Genomic DNA, 21482 nt, shown 5'->3' with positions numbered 1-21482 from the left:
TCTTCTTACACTCATTTGCAATAGTGGCTGGTGTAGGCAACGCGGGATGTTATCTTAACCTCAAAAATGCGCTTGAAGAGATTTCTGATAAAATTATCCCTGAATTTCTTCTTTTTGGTGATTTTTTGTGAATTTATCTTCTACTATCTCGTCATCAGGCAGGTTAGTACCATCCAGATGGGAAATCATGCAGAAATAATAGACATTTCTTATAAATCTTTCAGTGTTCCTGGCCGGAGGATTTCCCACAAACTTCAGACAATGAAGGAAGTTCCGGAAGCACCCTAAAAGTACTTTTGCTTGCTGATCCTCACCTCTTGGGACCCTACCGTGGTCACTGGTTTGATAAACTTAGAAGAGAATGGCAGATGCGCCGAAGCTTTCAATCAGCAATCAATCTCTTCCATCCAGAAGCAGTATTCATCCTCGGGGATCTCTTCGACGAAGGCAAATGGGTCACAAGTACAGAATTCAACGACTACGTGAAGAGATTCCACGAGATCTTTGCCGTTCCCACGGGAACCCAGCTGTATGGGGTAGTTGGGAATCATGATATTGGATTCCACTATCAAGCTCATCCGAAGCTAGTCAAGCGTTTTGAGGAGGAATTCCACACAACAGGAGTCTCCCTCATAACGCTGAAGGATATAAATTTCATCCTAATCAATTCAATTGCAATGGAAGGAGATGGATGTAGTCTCTGCGCCCAGGCAGAGATGGAATTACGAAATATTTCGCAAATCTTTAAATGTGCCCGGAATGTGGGCAACTGCAAGGATACACCCACATTGCGAAGCTACAGCAAACCCATCCTGCTGCAGCACTATCCTCTCTATAGGGAATCCGATAGGGATTGTCAGGAGCACGATCCAATTCCCATTGAGCTCTACAGGGAACGATGGGAAGTCCTCTCGCAGGAATCATCGGATCTCATTGGGGAACTCGTAGCACCACGGATTGCCTTCTCGGGGCATTCCCACAACTACTGCCGGCTCAAAAGTCGCCTCGGAATCACCGAGTACACCATCTCGTCATTCAACTGGCGCAACAAGAACAACCCAAATTTCCTCCTGGCCACCTTCACGCCCACGGAAGAGGCTGTAAAGAAGTGCAGCACACCCAGGGAGAGTACAGTCATTACAATTTACATTGTTGGAGCTTTCGTGGGTGTAATTCTTGCCATAATCCACTGGCCCACCATCAACCGTCGCCATACGAAGATTTTTTGAATTTTATTTCATTTCCGGAAAGTCAAACATAACCTCATTCGGAACAGCTGTAATACTAATTTTTTTAGTGATAAGAACTTATCTCTACTGTAATTGTATTGTATTTTGCCGTTTATTGACCAATCAAAGGGATTGAGGAGTGCCAGAGATCAGCCATAAGTCTTCCAGGCAGGGCATTTAACCAAATTCCAGTGAGTACTGAAAGAAATAGCAAAAATCCCATAAGTAGGGCATTTTTTCTGTAATTTTAGAAAGGCAAAGATTTTATTTTTTGAATTTTCTCAAAATTCTTGAGAGTTTTTGTGAGATTTACCTGGATTCCATCCTTCTTGGGATGTCCAGGTGTGGTTTGTTTAATTTTCATTTAGTTATTTATTTTAAATTCAGTGAAAAATAAATAAAATTCTCTCCATGGGATTGTCTACAAAATCATTCATTACGTCTTTTGTACCAAAGTGTAGACAATGAGCAATAAAGAATTTCTTCATATAAAATAAATCCTTTTAAAATTAATTTATTATTAAAAATGTTAAAAAATCTTTAAAAAAACAAAATGAAATAAAATTCTCTAAAAAAAACATTAAAGAAGAGAAAATTGTAAAGAATTCAAAAACTTTGTTCTGGCCATCCAGACATGAGGCGGTTTTTTTGGGGAGGTCACTGCCCTCATCAGTCTGACTACGTTGCAGTGAAAAATTAAAAAGAGCCAAAGAAATCTCTCTCGTGAGACCAATTGCATTCTCATACCCAGAGAGAAGACTAAAGTGGGTTTATCTTATCACTAAAGAGCTGACCGATGACGATTTGGCCCCAATAATAATTATTTCTCTCCCGTCTTTGTTTTTCTTCCAGCGATGCGTCTGGTGATTCTAGACTCTGCAGAATGTGTTGGCGAATGGTCAGCACGGTATGTGATGAAGCGGATAAATGACTTCAATCCAGGACCGGAGAGATACTTCGTCCTGGGACTCCCAACGGGCAGTACCCCACTCATAATGTACAGGAAGCTGATTGAATTCCATCAGGCAGGGAAGATCTCCTTCAAGTACGTCAAGACATTCAATATGGATGAGTATGTGGACCTACCGAGGGATCATCCGGAATCCTATCACTACTACATGCATCACAATTTCTTCCGACACATTGACATTGATCCCGCCAATGCGCACATCTTGGATGGGAATGCTCCGGATCTCGTGGAGGAGTGCCGGAAGTTTGAAGCGGAGATCACAAAAGCCGGGGGCGTGGAACTGTTCATTGGTGGGATTGGACCAGATGGGCATATTGCTTTCAATGAACCCGGATCGTCTCTTGTCTCGCGAACACGCGTGAAGACACTGGCACAGGACACCCTGGAGGCCAATGCACGTTTCTTTGGGAATGACATCAGTAAGGTGCCCAAGCAGGCACTAACAGTCGGCGTTGCCACCGTTATGGACGCCAAGGAGGTGATGATTCTTGTTACAGGCGCCCACAAGGCTTTCGCACTGTACAAAGCCATCGAAGAGGGGGTTAATCACATGTGGACCGTGAGTGCCTTCCAGCAGCATCCCAATACACTCATGCTATGCGATGAAGATGCCACACTGGAGCTTCGCGTAAAGACGGTCAAGTATTTCAAGGTAAGTCTAATTTATCTTCTGATTCAGCAGGTTTAAGGGCTTCTTCTGCACCTCCTCTTTTAACCTTCAGGTTTAAGGGAATTTCTTTTAATTTAAAGACTTTGAAAGAGACAAAAAATCAAATTTTCTATGAATCCGATTCGTTTTATCAGCGATATAGGCTCAATGTTGAAAAGAAAAATATTTATTTATATTTATTTTGCTATAGAAAACTTCTCTTTTTCTTTTCCCTTTAATTTGCCTTTCTCAAGGGATCTCTATCTGAAGAATTTTTTTGATTTTAATGGCGATTTATTCGAATATTTGTGAAGATCTAAATATTTTTTATTCTCTTTCTTTTAATGCGAAAGCTAAATTAATCTAAAAAAATTTAACCCTTTTCGGTTTGAATTTACTATTTTCGGTTTGAGTTTTAGTCCTTTTTTTAGGCTTGGAATTAATTCATTTTTGGCTTGAATTTAGCATATTTTTTAAGCTTGAATTTAGCAAATTTTTAGGCTTGAATTTAGCATATTTTTCAGGCTTGAATTCAGCAAATTTTTAGGCTTGAATTTAGCATATTTTTCAGGCTTGAATTTAGCAACTTTTTAGGCTGGAATTTAGCAGATCTTAGGCTTGAGTTTAGCATATTTTTAAACTTAAAATTAGCATTATTTAGACGTTTTTTGGGCTCAAATTGAATATTTTTGTGGCTTTTGCTCCTCAATCTTAACCATTTAAGGACTAAAAATCAATATTTTGATTTCTTTGGCGAATAATCTGAATATTTTTGAAGAAAATTCAAATAATTTTATTCAGATATACACCCCTTGATATTTCTTCAGGTGAAACTAATGCAATTTATGAGACATTTCTAAATAATTCGTAGAACTTTAATTTAATTTAACTTTAATTCAATTAATTAAACGGTTTTACAGTTATTTTAACTTTTATCCCCCCTTAGGCATGTTTTAATGCACATGATGGTACGCCAATTTTAACCCTTTACAAGAGATATATTTATGGTCTTTAAAGTTTGTTTTAAAAGCAGTTAAGATCAGGCTTAAAAGGGTTAAAAAAAATTGTTTTATTTTCTCTACTAAATTCCTCTTCCTTGCTACTTTTAATTCTTTCTACTCAAACTTCTGTTTCTTTATCTCAACTAAACTCAAATAAGCTTTAAGTTTAAGAGTTGTGGATTAATTTGGAGGCTTACCTCCTCCAAGTTTAACTAACTCACTCGGTGATGGAGAACATTTTCATGCCAGAAAATCATTTTAAAAAAAAAGTGTTTTTAACAACAAAAAATTCTCCATCAGGCATTGAGTGATCTTCATAATAAACTTATTGCAAATGATGGCAGAAGCCGCCGAGGAGGCTGTCCAACGGATTAAGTGGTAAAGTTCCATTTGTCCTACATCAAGGGAAAGGGTTGTCCTTGTTAAGAATTTTCACTAACCTAACAACAACAAAAAATCTGGAAACTTTTAAGAAAAATTCTGAAGATAATTTTCTTCTTTTAGGGCCTCTACAATGTTCATAAAAAATTAATTGAGGACACGTAGCTCACACAGAAAAGGCGTCACAGCATGGATAGGAATGAATTTAGTCGCATCACTGTAGAGGGGATAATGTGGGGTTTACTATTAAAGGGGTTAAAGCCAACAATAAACAACAAAAATCATCAAGACGCTGTGAAAATCCTTTGAGCCTCAATTAGTTTTTTTCTTCAATTTATACAGTTTTTTTCTCAATTTATTTGTTCGCAATTCCACAGAAAATATTGTATTTTATAATTTTTAATATATCCTTTTTTCTTAAATCTCTTACAATACTAATCAAAAAAATATATTATAGATTTTTCAATAAATCACAAAAAAGATATTTCTTTAACATTGAGATAAACTTGCGTTTGTTCAATCCTATATATTTTTATTTTATTCATTTTTTTTTATTTCTATATAATTGGGTATTGTGTTTTTTACTTTTTTTAATATGTATTAATTATATTCATTTTATGATTTTTCTTCTGAATGAAAAATGGCGGTGAAAATAGAGAAAAAAGACATGGAAATTCTGATTTTTTATTTTTTTGTTGATTTTCAAGAGCTCGTTTATTTTCCATTTGAAAGTTTTGATTGTGTTTTTGCACTTTTTCTATTTAAGTTTCTTCTTCTATCTTTGCTGGATCTTTTTTTTATTTAAATTTTTTTTAGCCAGTTTTCCTCTCAACTTTTACAAAAAACATATTCTGTAATAAAAATATTACTTGGTCCACAAAAGTATTCGCCCCCATTCATCTTCTTTCTCTTCCATTTATTTGGGATTCTTCACTACAGTTTGATTCCACTTTTCGATAAATTCAATGATTTCTATGGAATTTTTTATTTAATACATTTTTTTTAATTTTATTTAGTTATTTAATTTTTATCTACGGAACATATCGTCGATTTATCTTTATCACTACAATGGCTTTAATAGAAGGTAGATAGAGCTTAATGGTTTTCTATTTTATTTTTTTAATCTATTTCTTAACGTGCAAAATAATTGGAATTTCAATAGGGGAAGATGGTTCAATTCCGACCAGTTTTCTGTATTACAATGAATGAATTCAGTTAAATTCAATAAAAACCTACGAGTAATTTATGCCTAAAGGGTGTCCCAAGTCAAATGCAGAATTACAAAAAGATTAAATTCTTGAAGGGGATCAGAATAATCGAATATTTCGATGATGGCAGTTAATCTGATTTAAATAATTTGCCGAAAATCTGTGATGTAAAGCTTAAGGATTTTTTCCTAAGAAAACCAAAGTTGATTTAACAAAGCTTTCATTTTCATATTAAAACTAAAAAAAAATCAGTTAAATAAAATGGAAAAAACATCTAATAGGCCATTATATTGTGAGTTATCTGTCATGAATATGTGTCAAAAAATTGACGTTTGCAAATGTCATTCAGTTTAGTTTGAATTGTCAGAAAGGAAATTAAAAGTAAAAAAGATTTTTTTAGGATTCAAAGAAATCACAGAAATAACACTAAAATAGTTTTAAAGAATAGAAGCCCCTGATAGGCCATCTTTTTAGGTTTTCTGTCATAAGTAAAGAAGTGTCAAGAATTTGACCTTTAGAAATGTCATTCTTTTTATATTTTCTCTTCTAATTTGAAATGGTAAAAAAAACTTTAAAAAATTTTGAACAAAATTTAAAAATAAAAATGATTTTATCAAAAAACTTTTGCACATAATTTTCAATGACTTATTATAGACCAAAAAAAATGTAGGTGGTTCGTTGAAAATTGCCAATGTTTCAATGTTAATATTTTACCCAAAAAATCCACAAAAATTGGAAGTTCTCACTAATTGACGATCACGTTCTCTAATTTGGGTAAAAATGGGTTATTTTTTATTTTAATTTTCATTCTCTATATTTAGTTCTCTCTACGGTACTATGTGCAATTGACAATTCTTCATTATTTTTATTTATTATGTATAATATTTATTATACTATATATATTTTATACAATCAACTAACACATGTGCGAATTTAGATGCCAAACTGATAATTCGATAAAAGACTTCTTAACTTTTTTTTAAAATCTTATCTACAATATTTTTATAAGTTTTCTTTTTGTCAATTTTCTGTGCATTTTATAATTATTAATAATTCTTCAATTTTTATTTGTTTAAATATATAATTTCTTCTTTTTTTAAATATTAATAATTAATTAATTTCCTCTATGAAACACAGTTTTGCGAGTTGGTTGTCTAAAAATACATACAAGGGGGGTAGGTGGAGGAAAATATTGCTTTTCAACTTGTTTCCTTTTTTTCTTCTTCATTTTCTTTAAATATAGGGGTAACTGGGGTAAAATGGTGAATTTGAAAAAAAATAAAAAGTAATAACTCAAGAAGCAGTGAGAGCTAATCTGTCTAATTTTGTCAGTAGTTGCACTTTATACCCCTGCCTAAACCTAGAAAGTTTCATAATAATTGATCCAATATTTTGGCTTTTATTTGAAAAACAAATTTTTCGAACCTCAAAGTTACTCTGACCACTCAACTACAAATTCAGTTTTGGCGAAATTCTCTGCAATATTTTTGATCCAAATGCATTTTTAGACAGAGTAACTATTGCTAAACACGAATCTAATCTGAATTTTCCGAAAAAATTTTCCGAGTTTTCCCGTAAAACACTGATAGTAAAAAGTACCGTTTGGGGCAAAATGGTGAATTTGGTGTTTTTTTAAAATAACTTTTTAAATTTTTGAAAAAATAATTTCCCTTAATTACTATAACTATTATATACAATTTGGGATGTTTAATCACTTACTATTACCAATTTTGATAAACTAAAAAAATAAAAAAAGCAATTTCTTAAATTTAACGTTTTTTTAATTTTTTGTATTTTTTTTATTAAAAAAAAGTTTTAATTGGTACACAAATCTCTCATTCTCAATAGATATTATAGTGCCTTGCTAAAATAATTTTATTAAATTAAGATTAGCGAACAAAAAACGCAATTAACCGTTTTACCCCAGGATTTTTGGAACAGGCAAATTTGGAAGGGTTTGGAAAATGGCCTGAAAAAGCATTTTCCCATTGAGATAGAGAAAAATCGTCTGAGACAAAGTTGTAGCCCGAAAAATTTCCTATAAGATTGTTCTCATGGGAAATCTCAAATATTTCCATGGAACTCAGGAAAAATTATCTCCCAAAAATTCACCGAATTACCCCAGTTTCCCCTATCATCAATTGAATGGGGTGATTTTTCTTTTTAGCTCTCTTAGTATTATATAGTTATATATATTATTAATTTCCTTGTCGTATCATAAGTTGCTTTGGTACATCACCAAGATGCTGAAAAGTTAATCTCAGAGATAGTTTGGCCGGGAAACACAACACAAAAGACCCATATTTTTGTACAGAGAATTGCGTCGCCTCTTTGCCGGCCATGGGCCATTGGTGTCGTCGCCCGTAAGTGCAGCATTTCGTTCTTAAAAGACACAAAAAAAAGACAAAAGAATCATGAAGCGTAGGATGGAGATTTTGTATGTATTACAAATTAATATTTTTTTGGCAAAGAAAAGATTATTTTCTTATTCTTCTTACCAAGATAGATTTCTTGCTGTGGCATAAATTCTTGCATTTCAGCAAGGAGGTGGGCTATCTCCTGGGAATCTTTGTTGATACTACATAATTCTTCTTGATTAAAATCCGGTGTTATTTGCTTACACAGAAGAATTTGACTTATTACATTGCCGAGATTCGATGGTCCGGCACGATTTTCTACAAAATAAATTAAATTGAATGAATATTTTTTTTCTTATTAAAGTTCGCGTCCTTTTTCATTCCATAACCTCACATTTTGCGCGTCATTTTCCCACTATAACCTCACTTTTTTTTTACATGTTGTGCCTCCCGAAAGTTTTATTTAAAAGTCAGTTAAAAATAAATAAAAAGCTTTCTATATTACTCTCTCTCTACCAACTATATCCTTTATTAAAATTCCAAATTCGGATAACAAATGTAAATAATGCAAATGCAGGATTTTAAAAAGCTCAATTTTTTTGTTCGTTGTTGTGTCGAAAAACCCCACAGTCATGAAGCTGTGCATATAAAATTAAAAGCACAACATGTAAATTGGAAAAAAAAACTTTTACATATGAAGAGTTGAACAAATACTCCGTAAATGTAAATAAAATAAATTTGTCCACAATGCAAAAAATATTTTGCAGAAATTTCATGAATTTTATGCAACTTTTTTGTTGCATTTTCACAATATATAGTGCCTCTGGCGCGCGCAATTGTGTGAGTTTTGGGAATGAATATTTAAGAAAGTTTCTTTTTTCATTCAATGCTTGCAAATAAAGCAAAAATATAGAACATTTGCCCCCTTACCGTAGTATCCGGACATATCCATGGGTATCACTTGCACGAGGCGGTAGCTTTTGATGAGCTCTCGAAGGAAAAGTTGCGAGAGATAGAAGAGAAGCACTAAATGTGGATTATCAGTGACGATCCCTTCAGAAACAGCTCTGAAAGTAGCAAGAATGGGGATGAAAAAAAAAGTAAAATAAAATAAAAGAGGAAACAGAAAAAGCATCCCTAAATTATTCCCACACTAATAACTTTCTATTTAAAAGTCGATGCCAAGAAAGCCAACCACCATTAATTTAATGAGATGAGAAACGAGGGTGGATGAAAGGAATGTAAATCCCGCGCGCGTTATTCTCTGTTTTTTTTTGTTGGCCAAATGTAATAGATGTGGAAGATTTTCGCGCGCGCGAGAATTCAGTCTGGCTTAAGTTTTTTTTTCTTCTCTTCTCCCAAATGACTCTCAAAAGGCACAGTCTGTTCGTGAGAAGAAGTTTATATTAAAAATATTTTTTTCCTTAAATACTCTTTAATTTAATTAATTTTTTTAAAAAAATAAAGAAGTGAAGAGGATGAATTAATTGGAAGGTTTTTCATTGCAAAAAAGATGAACTATAGATGGACTCAATTTGCACGTAGCACCAAGTTCAAGAATTCCCATAGTGCAGCACAAGTAGAAACTGTAGCAAAGGGGTAAAGTTTAACGATGCACAAAGGTTAAATTCATTGAAAGCTCAATGGAAATTTGAGGAATGTATTGGAAGTAATCGAACAGTGACGTAGCTAAATAGGTTTACTATAAGGTAGCTAGACACCCTTAAAAATTCAAGAAGATTAGAGTTTCCTTTAATTAATTTGAACAATGTAAATTTTCACAAACAGACTGTTCTTTGCCAAATTGGTCTTCGCGGAGTTTCTTCTATAAAAAAAGGGAACCAGAGGAAAAGATTGAAAGTATATCACATGCAATTGTGGCAGAAAATCCACGTCATTATCTTGGGGATTTATTCTATATCGTGTGGCCAAAATAAAAGAGCTCAAAAAAAAGGAATCATTTGGGAGACGACGGAGCACTATTACGAAGCATTTGGAATGGAATTTTCGTTGGAATATAGTTGGGAATTGTAGTCATTACTCAGGGAATTAATATCACTCTCCTCGGTGTTGTTTCAGCAAACTCTTTGAGATGTGTATTAGTCACAAGAATAATATTTACTTTGTGCTCCGTGGCAGGAATTCATTACATACACACCCCACACCTCCCTTCTTTTCCATCTAAATATTCGATTAATTTCAATGAAGTGCCCTAATCAATTCGACATGATAAATTGAACTTAAACAACTAACCCACATTTTTTTCCTGCTCTCTATTACACGTTACAAAAAAATCCTTTCCTGCCTGAGAGAGAGATTAATTTAGAGGTGTGGGAGTAGGTGAGAGAGAATGAGGGAAAAAACAACCTGCACATTTAGGAAAGTCCTGTAGTGATTTCGATAAACTTAGGGGGTGGATTTCGGTCTTCTTTTTTTTTGTCCGGGGAAGCAAGAGGAAATTAGGTACAATTTTCGAGGTGTTTTTTGGTGTTATACAAATTTTTCGCCCATTTATTTTCCTAAGGATTCTATCAAGGTATACATATACAATGTATGTATGTATACACATGTAATTTGATACGACAGGAAATTATATAGGCAATTATCGCTAACAAAAACCGTCACAGTGATTTTTTTCCACGCACACCAAATCATTCTGGACACTAACGACGTGTACTCCCAAACGTGGCGCAATATCTTAATGAATTTTCCTTATACACCAAAATGGATATTAATCCCAGATTGAGGGAAAAACGGCCTCAGGGTTAATAATTTGCCATTTAGGTGGGGGGGTGGGGGTGGGAAAGGACTTAAATGAATTATCGATTTTGTCAATATGATGAGAAATTTTGGGATGCGGGATTCCAAGAATAAAATTATTATGCTATACGCTCTATTGTACACACCCAATTATATATTTGGGGAGGAATTAACAAAGGAATTGGGAGTTTATTTGGGTTTTAGTGAAACAAAAAAATCTCCACATTATTCCCTCTGGGAGAGAGAAAGAGAATTTGATTGTTTGAGAGTAATTTTAAATTATCTTTCAATTGAAATTATCAAAAATCAATTAAATTAAACCAAAGAATGAGTTAAAAACTGAATTAAATGAATGATAAATTAATTTATGGAAATGGAAGCTATTTAAAATAAATTGAGAATTGCAAAATTAGGGGTAAAAATATTTTTTCTTCTCTTACAATTCGTTAATTATAAGATTTTTAGCATTTTTTGAAAAATTTTAGAGGATTTTGATAGTTTGTTTCTGTCGTTAATTATGTTTTAAAAAGAAAATTACTTTTCTGAAATAAATCTTTAGTTTTTCTTTTATGGAACAATTTAAAAACGTCAACTGTCAAAATCTTAAATAAACTTTTAAGTTGTAATAAAATAAAAGAAAAGATTTTAGAAAGAATCCTTGTCTGATTTAAAATCTTTTCAATATTAATTCTTATACTTTCAAACACTTGAAGCTTTGTAAATTCTCCAAAGAAAAGAGTGAAACAACATTATGTTATTTTTCGTAATATTCCTAATGAAAAAATCAATCAATTCAGCTCCGTCAATCATCAAGCCCTTGAAACTTAAATACGCCCAAAACGGTTAAATCACAAGAATTATTTTATTAGTTTAAATTAATTCCTTTCGTGTAAAAATTAAATTTAATTGAATAAAAAAAATGAAACAAACAACAAAAAAGCTCCAAGAGTATTTCATTACTAATTATATACAACTGTGAGACAATAGCTCACAAACAATAACCACACGCAGCAAGAAAAGCTGACCCAAATCCCAAACTTGATGCACAATAAATCATATTTTCATTCTATTCGTGCCAAATTTTATACCATAAAATGTCATCTGTACCTGCCACACAAAAGGCAAAAGGCACCTATATATGGTGAAAAAGCTCCCCGAGCGCAACGAAAAGCTTCAATGCGTAAAAAAGTCCATTTATTCCTTGATGGAAAAAGGGAAAAACTCGAAAGGAGAAGGATGAGGCGACACTTCCAGATGACACAACTTCTGGGAAGGGGGCGAGGGATGTGTTATGAAAATATTTATGCCATCCCGGTGTGGGTGTGTGTGTGGCATGTTGCCAGGCAAATCCGTATCATGATGCTCTTGGGGGTGAACGTGAGCTTTTATATGAGATGGGAATGTCAAGTGGAATAATAATAATAGGAATTCTTGAGTAATTATTTTCTCGCACACATAATTAGCTCCATTGGGTCGCGCTATATATGAGGCGATGGACCCCACACCTCTCTCGAGAGCGTCCCTGTGAGATCTGCGAGGCCTCATTCACATTTTAATTACACATCCCAACTTCACTCGCTCATTCCTCCTTCCTCCGCACTCTCTCGCTCTCTCTCCCATCAACCGTGTACGCGTTGGTGTTTATGGCAAAAACAAGGGTTAAAGCACGCGGTGTAAAGGGAATGGAATGGGGGGTGTATTAGGAAAATTTCTAGCGTTAGAAAATGCCTGCCTACCCATTTCTCTATACAACCCATCCATCCTGTATTATGTATATATTTGATCTCCACATGAAGTGGTGTCGTATCAAAAGATGCGTCGACAGGAGATGTTCACACACACACACACACCCCATGTATGCTGTGGGACCCCGATCGTATTAATATTCCACCCATTTTCCTAACATTTGGCCGGTCTTTGACACCTAATTTCATCCAAAACAAATATTTACACTCGACTGCATACGACACTCATTCATCATCATTGGATATGTATCTGGTATTCCAGGCCTGAATTTAATGGGGCTTAACCATTTATTTTTGGCAATGCGGGAAGTGTGGGTGGAGTGGATGGATGGGGCGGGGTGGTAGGGTCCGCTGTATATGTAGAGTGAAAGCGCACCCACAGTATTATACCAACTCGCAATTGTATTTCACATTTAGCTGATGAATTACGAAAGAACAATTTTTTTTCAAGAGAGAGAGGGAGGATTTTAATGGGGGTGGCAGTGAAGGGAGGTGAGTGGTGAAATTTCAACAGGAATTTACGTGAAATAATTTAGGAAACATCTCCGTGTTGACAGAATACACTCGGAGGAATTTTTGTGGGTTTGCGCGAACTGTTATGGAGCCGTTGAATTGATGAGGATATTAAGATTCAGTTTAATGGTTTTTTCTTTAGATTTAGCGTTGTTTCAGTTATATTAAGAAAATAGTTTATTTATAAAAATTATCAGAATGAAAAAACTTCTTTCGCTAAGAACATGAGCAAATCATATTAAAAGATTGTTTTTCCCTAGGCTTTAATGATAATCTATGGTGTAATCTACCCTTTAAGAAAAAAAATATTCATTCAGATCATTTTTGCGAATAAACTACATTTTCTTAATATATCTAGCTGATTTATGAAGATTGAAAAGTACTAAGACCATATTAACGACCGTTGGGTTCGAATTAGCAACTTTTGAGAATTTATTTGTGCAATTTTATCATTTAACGCTCATTTTCTACTTATTTTAACGTTTCTTTTGTAAAGTTTTATATTTCTTTTCTTTATGTTTAACGTTTATTTTATTATCTTTTGATATTTTTATGTCTAATGTTTGATGTTTTTTTTCTTGTTTGACGATTGTTTTTTAGCTTAACGTTCCTTTTCTAACTCAACATTTCTACTCTAACATTTAGCGCTTGTTTTCTTGCGTTTTACGTTCCTTTTCTTTCTTTAAACTTAATATTCTTAAAGGAAAAAATAATATATTTCCTAACAAACGTACAAAGTTTCCATACACACGTAAAATTCACAATGTAGCTTTATTTACCATCTAACTCTTCAAATAATTCTTCTTTTTGGCTTTCAAAGTTCCCACTTAACATACAAAATTGCTTTTTAGAAAAGAAAATACATACGCTCACACCCCCAACAGTGAATTTAAAGCTTTTTAAGCAAACAACTCTTCACCTAAATACATTGGCTTTTTACACCCTCCCCTTATTTTCTTTCCTCTCACACAAGTCATAAACTTTTATCGTGTAGTGTACACTTTTCTCCTAATTTAATTAGGACTTTTAACATCCGCACCAATTGGCATTGAGAGAAAAATTGAAGTGAAGACAAAACTTTCATCAATTTCTTCTTCACCAAGGAATTCTCTCACCATTTAGCTATATACATACATATACTTTTGTCGCTGTGTGTGAGGAAGAATATAATAAAAAAATAGGTATGTCTTATTGAATAATTCAGCAGGATATTAAAGTGAATTAAAATTTTTTTATGAATATGTCACTGAGAAGGTAAAAGCTTATGTTTGCAAATTTTATTTTTACTCTCGAGGATGGTGGGTGTTGTAACAAAAAAACAACACTGCACACATAATTTATGAATAGATGCGAAAAGGAAGGAGAAATGGGCGAGTGGCAAGGGGAGGTGAGAGGAGGGTTCATGAGGGAACAACGAGTTTCGTTGAAAATTAGTTTTAGTTTTTCTCCTAGGGGAATTCTTTTTTATAGGACCATCAATGTGAATGAGAAGTTTGATTAAAGGGAGCTTTTGGAGCTTTTTTTTTTTAATCAAAAATACATTATAGTGGGAAGTGGAAACTGTTGGGGTTAAAAAAGGCAGCGAAGGGTTTAGGAAAAACTCAAGATATATATATATAAACTTTCCAAAGAAAATAGAGAAAAGTATTCTAGGTCATTCTGAATGAAAATTTTCTGCCCTAGAACTTTTTCTTAGACAACTTTGCTCTATCTCTTTGGAAAATATAATAATTTTGAACTTTTTCTTAATGCATTTGTGTCTGACTCTATTAGCCCCAATCTTCCATACTAAAAATTTGTCTTCAGCAAACTTTCTAACTAATGTTAGAGGGCAGAAAAAAAGTCTAAATTCTAGGAAGAAGAAAAAAAAGAAGAAAATTTTGCGGAGGGTAAAAAGCTTTAAGTATGAAAGTGTCATGCCTTTCTCATCTATAATTCAAGTTGATTTTGGTGCTAAAAAATGATCATCATGCCCTTTCATGGCAGTTTTATCCCAAAATTTAATCTCAACGCGGTATATAGAAAATAAATCAGTGTAACCTAACTTTCTCTCACTCTCTCCCTCTCGCTCACACACGCAGGGATTTTTGCACATACATACACACTAAATCCATCACACGAAAATAACGTGGTTGGATAGCGTGTGCGGGGGTGTGAGAAAAAGGCTTTTCTTTCTCGCACCATGCGTGGCTGTTTTTCCTTATCCACCCCCCCCCCCCAGACCCTTACCCCATCCTCCCTTCACAACTTCATGGTGTATACGAATGTGGGAAAAGGCATCACGTAGAGGAGGCAGAAATCAATTTTGCATGGAGAGCTTTCACTTCCTCTCTATCTCGTGGTGTTCATTTGGGAGCCAAAACACATCCACTGATTCCTTTTACGACTTCTTTACTCCCCCCATCCCCCTGCAACACCATATAAGGAGGGCAATAGGGGAACCAACTGAAGCACTTTGCATTTATTCCAAAGTGTTAAGCATCATTTGAAATTCATGGTAGCGTGAATTAAAAATCAAGCGATTCACCCCAACTTCTCTTTTTTTTCGTGCTTTCGTACACTTGCGGAAATATTTGCCATTTCACCACAGAGATTTGTGAAGAGAATTTTGTGAAATTGACCGTAAAATAAAGTCTTCATTGCGACAGTATTTTTTACCAATATTTTCGTGATGTGAATTATATTGAATTTTTGCGTTTTTTTCCACACCCTTCGCACATCCTTTTACACCAACTCAGCAAGGGATAAAAATAATACGCTAAAATGTAAGGAATTTAATCGAATAATCAATGATGGGTGGGTTAATAAAATACATGTGCACAGCACATACATATAAATGATATTAAATATTATTAGAAATTTTACATCCAAGAGCTTTTTTTTTCAATTTAGTACCAAGCAGTAATTTTTAAACGGAATTTATTTTACGTGGTGAATTCGAAAAGTATTTACAGTTTGAAAAATTATGATGAATAATAAATAGGAAAACTCTGACTGATTTTCCGGGAATTTCCTTGTTGTTGACACTCTACAAAAATTTATGAATATTTCTGATTTTCCAAGAGCATATGGTTAACCTAATTTACGAATTTGTGGAATCAGAGATGTAAATAGAATGATAAATCTGTGTGGAAATCTTTCTGAATTTTAATCAGAAATTTAAATCAAATTTTACAAAGATTTTGAAAGGCAAGTTTAAGGAAAATTGTCTGAATTTTTGTTTTACATTTAAAATGGAAAACTTTTTTTTTAATTAAAAAAATACTTTTTGATTTGAAAAGCATGAAAACCTTACAAGAAGAAAATTTCTTTAAGAAAATCTCTAAAATTTCATTTTATTTAAAAAAAAATTCTCAAACTTTCCACCCACTCATTTTGTGCGGAATAGGATGTTCGTATAAATACCATGGTGAGTGTAATTGGGTAAATATGTTGTGTGAAAATATCTCTTTTAAAATATCACGGGAAAATTGCTTGATTCCTCTCCACAAGAAGGTTCCAAGGAATTTAAGGGTCGTCTCACAGAATAAATATATCAATTTGTGGGCATATACTCTCTCTCTTCTTGCCTCGCAGAGGGTGTGGGTGAAGGAGTAAAGAACGTAGTAAATTTGTTAATGTCAAGCTTAAGAAACGGAGGAGTTGGGTAAGGGTAGATATATGTATATATGAAATTTAGGGGCTTCGTCCTTTTTCACCAACCAGCCACCTAAACTCAATGTGTCAGCATAGTAAAAGTCAATTATATGGGACCACACTTGGGATAAATTTAGTGTTGTTGGATGTCCCTGCGTGTGAAAGTTGATTTGTTCCACTTAATACCTTCATTATTATCTTTCTAATTCATTAATAATTCATCACATGCGGTGTATCGCGGTGAAGCAGTGTGTTTGGCTTTTTTTCTCATTTAGTGTGTTTTTTAAATAATTTATTAAGTTGTGCGGTGCATTTCGTTTGGGTGCTTTAGCCTCTACTCACGTTCTAATTTGCGGTAGAATGAGGGAGGATGTGTGTCGACATGCTTCTACGAGGGAGAAACGAATCTTTCGGATCTTCTCACGTAGCTCCGGACAATCCTTTGATTGACCCACATGAATCAGCATATCACGAAATAATGCCACTTGACTGTTTATATCCACGATGAGCTGAAAGAGGAAGAAAAAAAGAATCAATCATACAAATGGTGCCAGCGTTGGGGTACATGTGTCAAAATTTTAGCAAATGCTGTCAATTTATGTTCTGTCAAATTTGACAGTCTCCAAGGAGAAAAAATCTGCCAAAAAATGATTAATATATCAACAAAACCCCTTCTATTCAAGCTAAAAATTCACAAAAAAAATTAATTTACATTTTTGCACGCCAAATAACGTATAAACTATTCAACCATTTTTTTCTTGCAAATTCCCTCACCGCATTAAATCACGTGTACAGTAGGATGAAAAAAAGTCCTTTCGGAAGCTCTTTTCAACGTAAATCACAATAAAAAGCTCGGTGCCATATGGATTATTTCCGACTACCCATGGCGCAGTGAAAATACCAGAAATTCGCTGAATATGGTCACAAATTTCAGAACAGTTTTGCAACCCCATAGCAAAACATAGCAAAAAAAAATAGAATAAAACTCATTTTTACTGAAAACACATGAAAAGTGGTTGCGGGGGATTTTCCCCTTGTGCAACACTTGCAAAAGGGGATGGTATAACATGGAAAAATCGTGTAGTAAGCATGATGCAAAAAAAAATTTTAGCACAAACTGCAGAGAATATTGCCAAATGGACGGTTGTGGGTGCGGGAGAGAAAAAAATATGCAGATAATTCTTTTAGAAAAAAAAAAATCTGCAACAGCTTGAATTTTTGGGGCAATGTTGGGAGAAAATCCTCGCATTATCATTTCAATGCAAATCACCTCTTTTTCCGGTTAATTTGTCATCATTTCGAGGGATCCAAATTGTTGGTTTGGCAGTCACTACGAACGTGGTTTGAGTGAGAATTGGCACAGGGAAGTGGTGGGTAAATTTGGCATTTTGGACAGTGTTTTGCAAATTAATGTGACTCCAACATTGCAAAATGTCCTTCCGTTTTAACACACCAGACTGAGCCCAATAAATTTCCCCGTGATAGATACCCTTGGAAAGCTTGAAAAGGTTTCCTTTCTTACGTTATTTAGAATCTATGTGTGTGTGCGTGGGAGAATAGAACGTCTTTTGAGACAATTCCTCGTCGGGTGGGGAATAAGGCTAGAATTGCTTTCAAATTGATATTGTGCCGCGTGGCAAAAATTTGTAGGAAATTTTCCGTTAATTGAGGATGAAATGGTTTGAATTTATTCTACAAAATCATAGGGTTATTCATGAGAATTTGAACGTGAAGAATTTTGGAAAGATTAGAACATTTCAGGATAATGCTTCAAGAGTTGAAAAGAAAGCTCAGAAAATCATATTTTTCAGTGAGATTCCCTGTATCAGACTTCTCTGCACTATCTAGTGCAGAAATATGTCTTTTGAGCTTTTTGAACCGAATATTCTCAAAAAAAAATTACGAAGAATCCTTGTGGGTAGATTCTGATCTAAAACGTCGCTTTTCTCCGCGATTTTTCTGTTTGTTTTAATTCTTTTTGAGAAGAATAATTTTGGGATTTTGGGATAATTTTAGGAGAATGATTTTGGGAGAATAATCGAGGAAATTAGTGACATTTCACACCAGAATCCAACCACAGAACTTCCCAAATTTCAAAACTTTTCTTCTCTAAGATCCCGCAAAATCTGAAAGAATTATTTCTGTTACCCAAAAAAATTCAAATAATTAAAACTATCCCTCCAGGAACAATGTCAAAAATCATTAAAATTGATATGCATTGAGTGAGATTCTAATCCAAAAAGGGGGAACTATTACTACTAAAATTAATTCCCAACACAAAATCTAATCCCAATTTGTGCAGCGGGTTTTGTTGTGGATATTATGCTTGGAATTTCAGAGAGAGAGAGCATATAGCCGCAGGAACACGCGAATACGGATGGAGGTTTTTGCATATAATGGGTGAGGGAGCAGGGGTGAGGAGTGTATGACAGAGAATGTGCAAACACAACGCTGAAGCAATTTTGTATGAGATGATGGCCACATAAATGCACCGGACCAAACACACATGATATTCCCATTATAATTTAATTATATACCCCTCTCACTCCCACATAATTAACATTAAATAATTTATATTGTACCCATCACATTACATGTGGCAATACACACATCTCTCATCCGGGCAAATTGGATGAATCATAAAGGCGAAATTTTGCTTTTTTTCCCCTCTTTCCTCCATTTTATATATTTTGTTGTCATATTTTGTGCTTAATCTTTCATATGCGGTGAGGGATATGATGTGCAGACAGAGTGTACAATATCTTTCATAATTTTTCATCACGTATATTACCCCACCAGCTACTCAATTTCTTTTTCCTCCCCCGCCTTCCGCCTTTCCGGGAAAGATGTGTAATTGAACGTGGAGGAAAATAAACACAAAAACTTGCTTGCAATCAACAAATCGAAATGGTTGAACATCCATGTTGGGAGTTTATTTACCGTGTAGACGCTTGTGATTTTGGTCAATACTTCCTCCTGGCGCTGATGTGATGGCAACATCTTTTATATGTAGCTCTCCTTCCGTTCTTCCTTTTCACATTCATCTGACACTCATTGATTTGTATGCCCGCAATTACTTCCTTTCATCAGTAGAATTAATATTATTTCAGATTATTCCTCACGAATGGGAATTATTGCGCAAAGAGCGGGGGAGAGGGGGTGGGTGAGAAGATTAAATTGATTTCAATTAATCCATCCAATTTAATTTATTATAATATGCCAGCATCCACACCATTTTAATTCGCGTGGTGCAATTAACCTTTTAGCTATTTAAAGGCTCTGCAATTTGTATTGACATACATTTAAATCAAATTAATTTAAATAATTTATTTAATTAAATTTTTAAAAGAAAAATCTTTGGTGTGAGAGGCATGTTGACTATTTAATTTAATTATTTATTTCAAAAAGCCTTTCAGGTTATTGTTTGACTTTTAAATGCTATCGTAGTTAGAAATTTTATTAAAAATTAAATGAGCTAAACATTCTCTAAATTAAAGGAGTATATTCATCGATATATGTATGAGTTCAGTTATGGAAACAATTATAAGCGAAAATAGAGGATAGCTAAAAGAAAAGAATAAGAAATTGTCAAACAGATTTACCATTTTCTCATGAAATTAGTACAGAAGATTTGTCAAAAAAAAAAAACTCAAAAATTCAAAAAATGACGTCAATTTTAATTTTTTTCTTCGTGAAGTACCTATACTTATTAAAAAAAACCCGAAAATCATTAAAAACCTTTTAAATTTTTTTAATAAATGTTTTATCTTCTTTTTTTTACTTTATCATAATTTTTAAATTTTAGCTTCTTTATTTTTCTCAGTTTTCTTTAATTCTTTTCTCTTCCTCTAATCATAATTGCAAGAGGGTTGGACCCCCTAATTAATTGTTTTTTTTTAGAAAAAAATAAATAAATAATACTTTATGTACCTAGTTAAAATTAAAAAATCTCTGACAATTTCTTAAGAAGTTCACAACACCATATAAGGATGAATAAGCTCCTTTAATAAAGTATCAAATACAAAATACAAAAAGTCTTCAACTTTAATGAAAAATTTAAATGATTAATGTTCAAAAATATTATTCTTTTGCCACACTTCCCCTTCCACCAAAACTCATGTCCTTTTTGTAGGGGATGGGGGTGCAAAAAAGGCAACCCTAATGAAGCGCAAGGGTTTAAGGTGGGAAAAATTTAAAATTACAATTACATCCGGTCCTGCAATTTCAAGTGAAATATTTCCACAGCGTCTCTTATCTCTAATTTTGCCCCATTCAGACAAAATTGGGGCATTTCTGCGGGGACAGTGGTGTGACCAAAAATTCCCCAAAAAGCGTGACTGTGTGTGTGTTAAAGTGGGACATGAAAGAATTGAATTATACGAGTACGAAACAGTGTTGTATTTTAATTAACTCCCTATTGGAATTGTTTTGCGGTGGGAAAACGTATGAGGGTGGAGGGAAAATGAATCATGAGGGGGCGAATGAACATAATGAAAAAAAGATTTCTCTCCTCCAACTACTACATTACAATACCCTCCATAGTATAATGGATTGTACAACATTACATTCGATGCTAAAGTGCAGGTTGGGGAGGGGAGGATGGGGTGGGTTGGTGGAGATGAATGAGGTGACTGAAATGAGGATAATACAGGCAAAAAGGAGAATGGTCTGGGGGGAGGCGTGCAGGAAGAAGCCACGTGTGTGTAGTGAACATTGTGTCTCGATATAAGCTAAAATCCTTCTTCTATTTTATCCATCTCTTCCTCCACTACTTTGTGTTGTAGTATGTAGTAGTTTCGTTGGGTAAAATGTGCCCGATAGAATCGATATAGATGAAAATGGGCATATTATTATGACTTTCACTTCATCGTATTTTAGCTGTTGGGGTGGGGATGATGGTCGGTGGTAGGATTGAAAATTGATAATCCTATTAATATTGCTTACGACGGGATGGCTTCTATGCGGAGAGAGGCGCCCGTTGTACACCAACATATGGAGAAAATTATGCTATTCTACTACCAAAATGCTTTTAT

General features: G+C 34.0%; 4 protein-coding genes across 10 annotated transcripts in view; 3 read left to right on the top strand and 1 right to left on the bottom strand.

The window, feature by feature from the left end:
• Positions 1-21482, top strand: part of LOC129788401 (N-acetylgalactosaminyltransferase 7) — a 783634-nt gene that overhangs the window by 139485 nt on the left and 622667 nt on the right. The gene's annotated exons all lie outside the window — the stretch shown is intronic.
• Positions 23-1322, top strand: LOC129788432 (metallophosphoesterase 1 homolog). The gene is made up of 2 exons (XM_055824496.1): positions 23-162; positions 225-1322. The coding sequence occupies exons 1-2, from the start codon at positions 67-69 to the stop codon at positions 1227-1229; spliced, it is 1101 nt and encodes a 366-aa protein (XP_055680471.1). The 5' UTR covers positions 23-66; the 3' UTR covers positions 1230-1322.
• LOC129788441 (glucosamine-6-phosphate isomerase) lies at positions 1271-4735 on the top strand. Of its 4 annotated transcripts, none has more exons than XM_055824527.1 (4): positions 1295-1420; positions 2082-2851; positions 4150-4227; positions 4354-4735. In XM_055824527.1, the coding sequence occupies exons 2-3, from the start codon at positions 2084-2086 to the stop codon at positions 4222-4224; spliced, it is 843 nt and encodes a 280-aa protein (XP_055680502.1). In that variant the 5' UTR covers positions 1295-1420; positions 2082-2083; the 3' UTR covers positions 4225-4227; positions 4354-4735. The 4 variants fall into 4 exon arrangements, with proteins under 4 accessions (XP_055680505.1, XP_055680502.1, XP_055680503.1 ...); XM_055824528.1 differs by lacking the exon at positions 1295-1420 and adding an exon at positions 1465-1571; XM_055824529.1 differs by lacking the exon at positions 1295-1420 and adding an exon at positions 1873-1993.
• Positions 7571-21482, bottom strand: part of LOC129788448 (regulator of G-protein signaling 7-binding protein) — a 37305-nt gene continuing 23393 nt past the window's right edge. For 3 of the 4 annotated variants that reach the window (XM_055824546.1, XM_055824548.1, XM_055824549.1), the window contains 4 exons: positions 16792-16958; positions 8726-8862; positions 7937-8113; positions 7571-7820 (listed from right to left, as the gene is read on the bottom strand). In XM_055824546.1, the coding sequence (XP_055680521.1) occupies positions 7699-7820; positions 7937-8113; positions 8726-8862; positions 16792-16958 (603 nt within the window). In that variant the 3' untranslated portion in view covers positions 7571-7698. Of the gene's footprint in view, positions 7821-7936; positions 8114-8725; positions 8863-16791; positions 16959-19389; positions 19520-21482 lie in introns of those variants that run through there. The other variant, XM_055824547.1, reaches the window with a different exon arrangement.

This window comes from Lutzomyia longipalpis, chromosome 2 (assembly GCF_024334085.1).
Source record: "Lutzomyia longipalpis isolate SR_M1_2022 chromosome 2, ASM2433408v1".
NCBI lineage: Eukaryota > Metazoa > Arthropoda > Insecta > Diptera > Psychodidae > Lutzomyia > Lutzomyia longipalpis.
Note: the sequence above shows the minus strand (reverse complement) of the source record. Positions and strands in the feature narration are given on the sequence as shown.

Excerpts from the sequence above, each read along its gene's own strand:
- LOC129788432 (XM_055824496.1), top strand. The coding sequence starts at position 67 with ATGCGCTTGAAGAGATTTCTGATAAAATTATCCCTGAATTTCTTCTTT. Across the intron at positions 163-224 it reads ACTATCTCGTCATCAGGCAG|TGTTCCTGGCCGGAGGATTT; the intron begins GTTAGTACCATC and ends TAAATCTTTCAG.
- LOC129788441 (XM_055824527.1), top strand. The coding sequence starts at position 2,084 with ATGCGTCTGGTGATTCTAGACTCTGCAGAATGTGTTGGCGAATGGTCA. Across the intron at positions 2,852-4,149 it reads AGACGGTCAAGTATTTCAAG|GCATTGAGTGATCTTCATAA; the intron begins GTAAGTCTAATT and ends ATTCTCCATCAG.